At 51.2% G+C, this 12,877-nt stretch overlaps 1 protein-coding gene across 1 annotated transcript in view; it reads left to right on the plus strand.

The window, feature by feature from the left end:
• LOC147706689 (uncharacterized) overlaps nucleotides 1–12,877 on the plus strand; it is a 53,811-nt gene that overhangs the window by 12,449 nt on the left and 28,485 nt on the right. The window contains exon 9 of the mRNA XM_086925309.1: nucleotides 12,117–12,676. Coding sequence (XP_086781435.1) covers nucleotides 12,117–12,676 — 560 coding nt within the window. The remainder of the gene's footprint in view (nucleotides 1–12,116; nucleotides 12,677–12,877) is intronic.

Raw genomic sequence — 12,877 nt, forward strand, 5'->3', positions numbered from 1 at the left:
TCATGGAGTCTGGGGACAGACAAAGGGTCATTCATGAAGTCCGGGGACAGACTCCACAGAGGAAGGGCTGAGTAACTGTATGGAGCCTGAGGTGGGGAGAAATACCCCTTGTAAATCTACCTTATTCAAAGCTCTGAGACACCCTCTTTAAGGTGTGAAAAGACTGTCCTTAAGAGAGCTCTGAGGGCCATAGTGTGAGACCCCCTGAACAGAGCTCTGGAGGACCCTGCAAGACGCCTGGTGGAAGACTGTTGTCCACAGAGACCTGGGGGCTCTGTGTGAGGTCTGAGAAGAGAGTACCATGAACAGTGCTCTGAGGGCCCATGCCTGTCAGCAGCTCAGCCTTATGCCTTAGCAGAGGTTGTCCTACAACAATTCTCAGGGCTGAGTGATCCTCACAAGTTCAACATGTAACATTTCGAAGCACTCCGCGTGCGAATGAGGGAATATTGTCATCTCGCGCGCAGAACGACCTGTACCAAAAGGTCTTATACAATACGTTATTTAGAACTGAATATTACGCATTATTTATATATTTTTTAACTTATTTTTATGAAGGAGTTCATTTTTATACTGGATATATATTTATGTATTTTATTGTGCATTTTATACCTCTTTGACAATTAAGAAAAGCTATAATAAATAATAGCACATTTTTAATATTTGTGTCCTTATTGGGTTATCGCCCCGTTCCTTCCACGTCGAGTGCTGGCCAGCAGTCAAACAGAACAGACTTCTCTCAAAAACCAACATATTTCCAGCCGCTCATGTCTGCCTAGCCCAGAGTCACTCCATACAGGCTCCCATTAGCTATAGTATTTCAGCGGTGCCATTTTTTGAAGACCTAAAGAGAAAACCCACCTTAGTTCTGCTTTGACCGTGGGGGTGTGGGGGTAACCCCGGACATGAAAAGGGCGTAGCGGGTGCAGACCGAAGTAATACCCGCCTGTTACTGCCCTTGTGTCTGGTGAACCAGCTTACAGGAGTGTGGTTTATAAGTTGACAGAATACCTTCTGAACGAGTAATAATGTGACGCACAGACGGCCCCTTTAAAGGCCAGGCACTCTACGTCTCACCTGAGACCACACGTGCTGTAGCTTGTAAGATGTTTTGTTAACTTAAAGGGGACTTGGATCCCACCGACTGCTTATCATCTGTAGGCTTCATTGTCACTCTTATTTGCTGGCTCTTTATTCATCAGTGCATGCTGGTTTCACTTTCTCTTCGTTTGTTTCTCCCATCTGTGGAGCATGGACTAAGTACTGATTACTTTTTTTATCAGCGTCTTCCTCTCCTTCTGCTGGGATGGAGAACTTTTTTTCCCTTCTTCCCCACTCGTTGTTGCTTGTTCTCCCATACCCCTCCTGGGCCAATGCTTGCCTGCTGTTGCGTGTCCCCCTCCTGCACCGTTGCTTGCTCGGTCGTGATTGCCTCCCTCTCCGCGTTGTTGCTTGCCCCACCCCAATGTTACTTGCCCTGTGACTCCCACAACAAACACCCTACTACCAGTTTTTGCTTGTCCCTGACACCCACCACGATCTCCCTACCACCTGTTGCTTGCCCCGTCCCACCCACACTCCTCCCTCCACAAAAAAACACATTAACAAAGACAAATAGCTCCTGCATACGTGACAGCTATTTAGCCTCATTGATATGTTTTACAGTCATGTTGTGCAGAGGTGCAGCTGCTGTGCAGGATGGTTGCAACTAAAATTAAAAAACTGCTGTCACACAGCCAGGATTGACCGCGTTATAGCGGTTTTAGGTCTCGACCTGCCAATGAGCAAGCGCATTGCAGCTCGAGACATATAAAGGTGGATCAGGAAAGCTGATCAAAGGGCTTTGGCAGGCGGATTACACGCAGTGCATGTGCCCGTGCACGCGCTTGCCATTTGCTCCCCGAGCCGCCTCACATCCACGCGCTTGCCTTTTGCACGCCAGCCACGTCACACACACCCTTTGTCTGAGCCGTTAAGTGCTTTCGCGCGCACCACTGCCGAATACACCATGACTGCACAGACTTGCACACAGAAGACAGCATTATACTGGCCTGGGTTCTCATCAAGTATTTTACCAGAAATGTCCCAGCAATGGCTCCGTTTTTCACCGTACTCGTCTCCTCTGTGCACATCGGACGCATTATTTCACCGTACTCGACCCCTTCAGAATACATCAACCCGTTATTTCACCAACCTCTTCCCCTTCAGCACTCGCAGAACAAGTTATTTCACCGTCCAGTACATTACAGATGGGACACGCTATTTCATGTCCCTTCAGCACCCTCACCCCCCTCACCTTCACCTCCACCCCCCTCACACACCATCACCCCCATCACCTTCACACCCCCTCACCCCCTCTCCCCCTCCCCCTCACACCCCCTCAGCCACCCTCTTATTTGATTTGATTTTGGATTTGTAAAGCGTGTAGCTACCCATGGGCATCCCAGTGCTACCCCCTCTCACACCCTCTTACCCCCTCACACACCCTCTCACCCTCCCTCACCCTCACCCACACACTCACTCACACACACCCTCACTCTCACACAGCCTAACACCCCCACACCCCCTCACACTTACCCTCACACCGCCTCACCCTTACCCTCACACACCCTCACTCACCCTCACACCCCCACACACCCTCTCACCCACCCTCTCTTACCCCCTCACCCTCACACCCCCTCACACTCACACCCCCTCACCCCCCCACACCTCCTCACCCTCACACCCCCTCACTCTCACAACCCCACACCCACACACTACCTCATCCTCACATTCCCTCACACCCTCACCGACGTTCTCACCCTCACCCACCCTTTCACCCTCACCCACCCCTTCACCCTCACACTCACCCTCACACACCCCTCACCCTCACAACCCCTCACCCTCACACCCCCTTACCCTCACACACCCTCAAACACCCTCCCACCCACGCTCTCCCTCACACGCCCTCACCCCCCTCACACTTATACGCCCTCACACACACCCGCACCCCCACACCCTCACACACATCCTCACTCACACACCCTCACTCTCACACACCCTCACCCTCTCACACACCCTCACCCACACCACTCTACCGCCCTCACTCTACCACTCTATCGCCCTCACTCTACTACTCTACAGCCCTCACTCTACCACTCTACCGCCCTCACTCACTTACCCCCTCACACACCCTCTCACCCTCCCTCACCCTCACCCACACACCCTCACTCTCACACAGCCTAACACCCCCACACCCCCTCACACTTACCCTCACACCGCCTCACCCTTACCCTCACACACCCTCACTCACCCTCACACCCCCACACACCCTCTCACCCACCCTCTCTTACCCCCTCACCCTCACACCCCCTCACCCTCACACCCCCTCACCCCCCCACACCTCCTCACCCTCACACCCCCTCACTCTCACAACCCCACACCCACACACTACCTCATCCTCACCCCCCTCACCCTCACATTCACTCACCGACGTTCTCACCCTCACCCACCCTTTCACCCTCACCCACCCCTTCACCCTCACACACCCCCTCACCCTCACAACCCCTCACCCTCACACCCCCTTACCCTCACACACCCTCAAACACCCTCCCACCCACGCTCTCCCTCACACGCCCTCACCCCCCTCACACTTATACGCCCTCACACACACCCGCACCCCCACACCCTCACACACATCCTCACTCACACACCCTCACTCTCACACACCCTCACCCTCTCACACACCCTCACCCACACCACTCTACCGCCCTCACTCTACCACTCTATCGCCCTCACTCTACCGCCCTCTCTCTACCACTCTACCGCCCTCACTCACTCTACCGTCCTCACTCACTCTATCTATCCCCCTCCCTCCCTCTATCTATCGCCCCCCTCTATCTATCGCCCTCCTTCTATCTATCGCCCTCACTCTATCGCCCTCCCTCCCTCTATCTATCGCCCTCCCTCTCTTCCACCCACCTCCTTCTTTAACTCCCTATTCTCTTCTCTTTTACCGTGCTGATCTGCTGCTCTCTTCCAGCCCACCTCCTTCTTTATCTCCCTGTTCTGTTCTCCCGTGCTGATCTGCTGCTCTCGTCCACCCCAACTCCTTCTTTAACTCCCTGTTTGCTTCTCTTCTCCTGTACTGATCTGCTGTTCTCTTTCACACCGCCTCCTTCTTTTACTACCTGTTCTCTTCTCCTGTGCTGATCTGCTGCTTTCTTCCACCCGCTTCCTTCCATAACTCCCTGTTCTCTTCTCTTGTGCTGATCTGCTGCTCTCTTCCACTCTGCCTCCTTCTTTAACTCCCTGTTCTCTTCTCTTCTCCTGTGCTGATCTGCTGTTCTCTTTCACCCCTCCTCCTTGTCCAACTCCCTGTTCTGTTCTCCTGTGCTGATCTGCTGGTCTCTTCCACCGGCCCCCTTTTCTAAATCCCTGTCATCTTCTCCTGTGTTGATCTGCTGCTCTCTTCCACCCCATCTCCTTCTTTAACTCCCTGTTCTCTTTTCCTGTGCTGATCCGCTCCTCTCTTCCATCCACCTCCTTCTCTATCTCCCTGTCCTCTTCTCTTCTCCCACGCTGATCTGCTGCTCTCTTCAACCCGCCTCCTTCTTGAACTCCCTGTTATCTTCTCCTGTGCTGATCTGCTGCTCTCGTCAACCCCAACTCCTTCTTTAACTCCCTGTTCGCTTCTCTTCTCCTGTGCTGATCTGCTGTTCTCTTTCACCCCGCCTCCTTCTCCAACTCCCTGTTCTCCTCTTCTGTGCTAATATGTTGTTCTCTTCCACCCGCTTCCTTCCTTAACTCCCTGTTCTCTTCTCCTGTGCAGAACTGCTGCTCTCTTCCACCCTGCCTAATTCTCTAACTCCCTGTTCTCTTCTCCTGTGTTGATCTGTTGCTCTCTTCCAACCCACCTCCTTCTTTAACTCCATGTTCTCTTCTCCTGTGCTGATCTGCTGCTCTCTTCCACCCGTCTCCTTCTTTAACTCCATGTTCTCTTTTGCTGCGCTGTTATGCTGCTCTCTTCCACCCGCCTCCTTCTCCAGCTCCCTGTTCTCTTCTCTTCTCCTGGACTGAACTGCTGCTCTCTTCCACCCTGCCTAATTCTCTAACTCCCTGTTCTCTTCTCTTCTCCTGTGCTGATCTGCTGCTCTCTTCCAACCCACCTTTTTCTTTAACTCAGTTTTCTTCTGCTGCGCTAATCTGTTGTTCTCTTCCACTCGCCTCTTTCTCTAACTCCCTGTTCTCTTCTCCTGTGCTGATCTGCTGCTCTCTTCCACCCGCCTCCTTCTTTAACTCCCTGTTCTCTTCTCCTGTGCTGATCTGCTGCTCTCTTCCACCCGCCTCCTTCTTTAACTCCATGTTCTCTTCTGCTGCGCTGTTATGCTGCTCTCTTCCACCCACCTCCTTCTCCAACTCCCTGTTCTCTTCTCTTCTCCCAAGCTGATATGCTGCTCTCTTCCACCCTGCCTAATTCTCTAACTCCCTGTTCTCTTCTCCTGTGCTAATATGTTGTTCTCTTCCACCCGCTTCCTTCTTTAACTCCCTGTTCTGTTCTCCTGTGCTGATCTGCTGGTCTCTTCCACCGGCCCCCTTTTCTAAATCCCTGTCATCTTCCCCTGTGCTGATCTGCTGCTCTCGTCCACTCCAACTCCTTCTTTAACTCCCTGTTGGCTTCTCTTCTCCTGTGTTGATCTGCTGTTCTCTTTCACCCCGCCTCCTTCTCTCACTCCCTGTTCTTTTCTGCTGTGCTAATCTGCTGCTCTCTTCCACCCCATCTCCTTCTTTAACTCCCTGTTCTCTTTTCCTGTGCTGATCCGCTCCTCTCTTCCATCCACCTCCTTCTCTATCTCCCTGTCCTCTTCTCTTCTCCTGCTGATCTGCTGCTCTCTTCCCTGTTCTCTTCTCTTGTGCTGATCTGCTGCTCTCACCCACCCCCCCTCCTTTTCTAACTCCTGTTCTCTTCTGCTGTGCTAATCTGCTGCTCTCTTCCACCCCACCTCCTTCTTTAACTCCCTGTTCTCTTCTGCTGTGCTGATCTGCTGCTCTCTTCCACCCACCTCCTTCTCTATCTCCCTGTCCTCTTCTCTTCTCCCACGCTGATCTGCTGCTCTCTTCAACCCGCCTCCTTCTTAAACTTCCTGTTCGCTTCTCTTCTCCTGTGCTGATCTGCTGCTCTCGTCAACCCCAACTCCTTCTTTAACTCCCTGTTCGCTTCTCTTCTCTCATGCTGATATGCTGCTCTCTTCCTCTGCCTCCTTCTTTAACTCCCTGTTCTCTTTTGCTGTGCTGATCTGCTGTTCTCTTTCACCCCGCCTCCTTCTCTAACTCCCTGTTCTCCTCTTCTGTGCTAATATGTTGTTCTCTTCCAACCCGCCTCCTTCTTTAACTCCATGTTCTCTTCTCCTGTGCTGATCTGCTGCTCTCTTCCACCCGTCTCCTTCTTTAACTCCATGTTCTCTTTTGCTGCGCTGTTATGCTGCTCTCTTCCACCCGCCTCCTTCTCCAGCTCCCTGTTCTCTTCTCTTCTCCTGGACTGAACTGCTGCTCTCTTCCATCCTGCCTAATTCTTTAACTCCCTGTTCTCTTCTCTTCTCCTGTGCTGATCTGCTGCTCTCTTTCAACCCGCCTCCTTCTTTAACTCCATGTTCTCTTCTCCCAAGCTGATCTACTGCTCTCTTCCACCCCCACCTCCTTTTCTACCTCCCTGTTCTCTTCTCTCGTGCTGATCTACTGCTCTCTTCCACCCACCTCCTTCTCGAACACCCTGTTCTCTTCTCTTCTTATGTGCTGATCTGTTGTTCTCTTCCACTCGCCTCTTTCTCTAACTCCCTGTTCTGTTCTCCTGTGCTGATCTGCTGCTCTCTTCCACTCGCCCCCTTTTCTAACTCCCTGTTCTCTTCTGCTGTGCTAATCTGCTGCTCTCTTCCACCTCACCTCCTTCTCGAACACCCTGTTCTCTTCTCTTCTCCTGTGCTGACCTGCTGCTCTCATCCACCCACCTCCTTCTTTAACTCCCTGTTCTCTTCTGCTGTGCTAATCTGCTGCTCTCTTCCACCTCACCTCCTTCTCGAACACCCTGTTCTCTTCTCTTCTTATGTGCTGATCTGTTGTTCTCTTCCACTCGCCTCTTTCTCTAACTCCCTGTTCTGTTCTCCCGTGCTGATCTGTTGCTCTCTCCCACCCCGCCTCCTTCTTTAACTCCCTGGTAACTTCTGCAGATCTGCTGCTCTCCTCCACCTCCCCCCTTCTCTAACTCCCTGTTCTATTCTCTTCTCTTGTGCTGATCTGCACTCTCTTCCACCTGCCTCCTTCTTTAACTCCCTGTTCTCTTCTCTCGTGCTGACATGCTGTTCTCTTCCACTGTGCCTCCTTCTCTAACTCCCTGTTCTTTTCTTTTCCTGTGCTGATCTGCTGCTCTCTTCCACCCCACCTCCTTTCCAACTCCCTGTTCTCTTCTCTTCTCCCGAGCTGATCTGCTGCTCTCTTCCACCCGCCTCATTCTTTAACTCCCTGTTCTCTTCTCCTGTCCTAATCTGCTGCTCTCTTCCACCGCCTCCTTTTTTAACTCCATGTTCTCTTCTGCTGTGCTGATCTGCTGCTCTCTTCCACCCCGCCACATTCTTTAACTCCCTGTTCTCTTCTCCTGTGCGGATCTGCTGCTCTCTTCCACCCCGCCCCCTTCTCCAACTCCCTGTTCTCTTCTCCCGTACTGATCTGCTGCTCTCTTCCCCTGCCTCCTTCTTTAACTCCCTGTTCTCTTCTGCTGTGCTGATCTGCTGCTCTCTTCCACATACAGCCTTCTGTAACCGCATACACACATACATACAACCGCGCACACACACACACACAACCCCACGCACAACCACACTCTCAACCACACACAAAACCACACCCAACCACACACACAGCCACACATACAGCCACACATACAGCAACACACACAACCATACACACACACAACCACACCCAACCACACCCACATACAACCACACACACACAACCACACACATCTATCGCCCTCACTCTATCTATCTATCGCCCTCATTCTATCTATCTATCGCCCTCACTCTTATCTATCGCCGTCACTCTTATCTATCGCCCTCACTCTTATCTACCGCCCTCACTCTATCTAACGCCCTCACTCTATCTATCGCCCTCACTCTATCTATCGCCCTCACTCTATCTATCGCCCTCACTCTAGCTCTCTTCCACCCCACCTCCTTCTTTAACTCTGTTCTTTTCTCCTGTACTGATCTGCTGTTCCCTTCCACCACCGTCTTCTCTAACTCCCTGTTCTCTTCTCCTGTGCTGATCTGCTACTCTCTTCCACCCGCCTCCTACTTTAACTCCCTGTTCTGTTCTCCTGTGCTGATCTGCTGCTCTCGTCCACCCGCCTCCTTCTCTAACTCCCTTTTCTCTTCTCCTGTGCTGATCTGCTGCTCTCTTCCACCCCACCTCCTTCTTCAACTACCTGTTCTCTTCTGCTGTGCTGATCTGTTCCTCTCTCCCACCCACTCCTTCTCTAACTCCCTGTTCTCTTCTCCTGTGCTGATCTGCTGCTCTCTTCCAAGCGCTCCCTTCTTTAACTCCCTGTTCTCTTTTGCTGTGCTGATCTGCTGCTCTCTTCCACCCGCCTCCTTCTCTAATTCCCTGTTCTCTTCTATTCTCCCGTACTGATCTGCTGCTCTCTTCCACCGCCCCCCTCTCTAGCTCCCTGTTCTCTTCTCTTCTCCTGTGCCGATCTGCTGTTCTCTTCCACTCGCCTCCTTCTTTAACTCCCTGTTCTCTTCTCTCGTGCTGATCTGCTGTTCTCTTCCACCCCACCCCTTCTCTACCTCTTTGTTCTCTTCTCCTGCGCTGTTCTGCTGCTCTCTTCTACCCCACCTCCTTATCTAACTCCCTGTTCTATTCTCTTCTCCTGTGCTGATCTGCTGCTCTCTTCCACCCCACCTCCTTCATTAACTCCCTGTTCTCTTCTCTTCTCTCATGCTGATATGCTGCTCTCTTCCTCTGCCTCCTTCTTTAACTCCCTGTTCTCTTTTGCTGTGCTGATCTGCTGTTCTCTTCCACCCCACCTCCTTCTTTAACTCCCTGTTCTCTTCTCCCGTGCTGATCTGCTGCTCTCTTCCACCCCACCTCCTTCTTTAACTCCCTGTTCTCTTCTCCCGTGCTGATCTGCTGCTCTCTTCCAGCCACCTCCTTCTTTAACTCCCTGTTCTCTTTTCCTGTGCTGATCTGCTGCTCTCTTCCACCCGCCTCCTTCTTTAACTCCCTGTTCTCTTCTCTTCTCTCATGCCGATATGCTGCTCTCTTCCACTGCCTCCTTCTTTAACTCCCTGTTCTCTTTTGCTGTGCTGATCTGCTGCTCTCTTCCACCCACCTCCTTCTCTAATTCCCTGTTCTCTTCTCTTCTCTCGTACTGATCTGCTGCTCTCTTCCTCTGCCTCCATCTCCATCTCCCTGTTCTCTTCTCTTTTCCTGTGCTGATCTGCTGCTCTCTTCCACAAGTCTCCTTCTTTAACTCCCTATTCTCCTTTGCTGATCTGCTGCTCTCTTCCACCCCACCTTCTTCTTTAACTCCGTTCTCTTCTCCTGTGCCGATCTGCTGTTCACTTCCACCCGCCTCCTTCTTTAACTCCCTGTTCTCTTCTGCTGAGCTGATCTGCTGCTCTCTTCCACATACATCCTTCTGTAACCGCACACACACATACATACAACCACGCACACACACACAACCACACACACACAACCCCACACACAAACATCACCCCACACACAAACACACATCACCCCACGCACAACCACACGCTCAACCACACACACACGGTTCGACACGGTGCCTCACCAACGCCTTCTCGCTCGGCTTGCTGATATTAGGGTCTCCGGCCTTGCCCTGGATTGGCTGAGCTCCTTTCTCTCGTCTAGATCCCAGCAGGTCTGGCTCCCTCCTTTTTCATCCTTGGCTAAGCCTCTCACGACTGGGGTCCCTCAGGGCTCCACTTTGAGCCCTCTTCTTTTTAATGTTTATTTGACCCCCCTGGTAGAGCTAGCCGAACAACTGGGGGCCAAAATTATTGCCTATGCTGATGACACGCAGCTGCTGTTTACCTGGCCCAGCGCTGTCTTAGATACAGGGCGGATTCAGACCTGTCTATCCTCAGTTTTTAATTGGTTAGCTTCCGCACAACTGAAGTGCAATGAGGATAAGACGGAAATTCTGCTCTACGGTCAATTCCCCCCTAACTTCAGAGAATCACTTTGGCCGGTTGGTTTCCCGATGCCCTGTTCAGTTAATGTCCTCGCTAAGAACTTGGGGGTCTGGTTTGGGGAAGACCTCCGGTTTGAGGGGCATATCAAGAAGCTGACCGGAGGCTGCTTTGGGACTCTTAAGGCGCTTCGGAAGTTTTTCCCTTATCTTCCTGCCTCAGCAAGAGAGTCAGTAGCGAGAGCTTTAATTCTCTCGCGCCTCGACTATGCCAACGCTCTGCTGAGTGGCTCCCCGGCTTACATGGTAAGGCGTCTCCAGGTGATCCAAAACACGACCGCCAGACTGCTGGGTAATATTTCCAGCCGGGTTAGCATAAGGAATCACCTGCAGAGTCTGCACTGGTTGCCAGTTCCTCAAAGGATTATTTTTAAAATTTTGACACTGGCTCATAAAGCTATCAATGGAGAAGGACCCGCTTACTTGATGAAACGATTTAGTCGCTACTCTCCCAATCGATCCCTGCGCTCTGCCGCTCAACATCTGCTGCAGGTTCCTCGCTTCCGGCGTACCCGGCTGGGAGGGCAATCAGTGGAGGTGAAGACCGCTTCGGCCTGGAATGAGCTTCCTCTTTCCCTGCGAGCTACCTTGAATTTTGGCTCTTTTAAAAAAGCGCTGAAAACCCATCTGTTTCGGCTGGCCTTCTAGCTTTCTCTTTTTTGTAGTGTTGGCTGTTTAATCTGTTTCTTCATCTTCGCGCCAGGATACTCCGGCAGTAATTGAGCGCGTTACAAAACAGCATAACATAACACAAAATTCACAACCCCCCCTCCACCACACGCCTTGCCTGATTCTCTGAGCCGCCTCCCTGCATTAGTTTGTAGGGGCCGGCAGGCACTTCCGGTTAGCTAGGACGCAGAGCGGTTAGCGCTCTAGTGCCCAACGTCCTCGAGGCTATTTAGCCCTCGCAGCATCACGAGCGCGCAGCGATCGCGCGCAGCCCGGCCGAAGACCGGCCAAAGAGCTGCCCGTCTGCGCCCGTCCGCGACAGGACGGGGCGAGGGGCAGGGGTCTATGGCAGTTTCTATAAATCCCCTGGAGTCGCTTTATCGGCATGGTCTCACCTACACCAGGCAATCCCTACTCGCCTTAAACAGGTATGCCACCACTCTGTGCTTACATAAGGCACCGGGGATGCTGGAGGGACCTTTTTCTTGTAGGATCTGTCGCACTCAATTCACCTGTAGTGCTGTAATTACTCCTGGCCATTCAAAATTGATTACCTGTCAGCCTCACTCGCTTGACTGTCCTATCGACTCGACCCTTTCTTGTAAAAACCTTCTGTGCAATGTTCGCTCTTTAGTCACCCATTCCACCCAGGTTTGGGATTTAATAACATCAGAACTGCCTCATCTATGCTTTTTAACAGAGACGTGGTTGAAGCCCCACTCTGTTCCGGCCATTACTATGGGGGTACCGCAAGGATACAAATTAGTAAGGATGGACAGGCCAATTAAAACCGGAGGGGGTCTAGCTATTGTTTTCAAACAAGAAATTGAGGTAGTGATCACAGAGACCGTATGCAATCCGCAAATGGAGCTCCTTATTTTTACTGTAAACCCTAATTCCAGAGAAACAAGGAAGGGAGCATTAGTATATCGACCCCCAGGCCCACCTGGCCATTTTTCTTTACAACTTGTTGAAATACTGGCCCCACATATACAGATGGATTCTGATTTCATCTTGGTAGGGGATTTCAATGTCCATAGTGAACTCTCCTCCTGTGTGGAGGCACAGACACTGTTGGCAGATCTAACCACTTTAGGCCTGCACCAAGTTAATCAGGGACCCACACATATAGCCGGTCACACGTTGGACCTTGTGCTATATAATTCTACTTCTATAAAGTGTTTACCTCCCTGCCAAGTGGATTGGACTGACCACTCGATCATTGAGTTTTATACTCGACCCAACCAGGTGTCTAAGGTTGCTCAGAAAACTCTGGCCGATGTTAGAAGACCGTGGAATAAACTAACGCCTGAGAGTTTTAGGGAGAAATTTATCGAACCCAATTGGGCTGAATGTGGCGATAATGTCACTGCGGCACTGGCCGCTTTCAACGATGCGGTAACTATCTCCATTAATCATGCCGTTCCTTTTAGAACATTTAAACCCCGACCTGCCCCAAGACAAGAAGTCTGGTATACAGACGATCTTAGGCAGTTAAAAATCTTGGCACGGAAATCGGAAAAACGTTGGAGACTCACACATAAGGCTGAGGATAAAGATATTTATAGGACCTCCCAGAAAAATTACCATAAAGCCATTCGATCTGCCCGGAAACATCACATAGCAGACCAAATAACAGCCGCGGGTAAAAATGCGAAAGTCCTTTATCAGATCCTACAGACCTTCGTCAAGCCTGCAGCCTGTGAAACAGAGGGAATTGAATCCCAAGAACTCTGTAATAACATCTCACAGTTCTTTGTAAGGAAAATAGAAGGCATTTATGCAAAGATTTTAGCCTCAAATTCCTCCTCTAACATCTTAAGAACTGCTGATAGTATGGCCCCCCCTCACCTCTGGTCAACAGAAAATAATGCTAACAAGCTTGTTGATTTCCCCCCTATATCAATTGAGGACATTGGCACTCTAATTAATCAAACCAAGAGTGGATGCCCGTCAGAT

This window comes from Lissotriton vulgaris, chromosome 6, assembly GCF_964263255.1.
Source record: "Lissotriton vulgaris chromosome 6, aLisVul1.2, whole genome shotgun sequence".
Classification (NCBI taxonomy): domain Eukaryota; kingdom Metazoa; phylum Chordata; class Amphibia; order Caudata; family Salamandridae; genus Lissotriton; species Lissotriton vulgaris.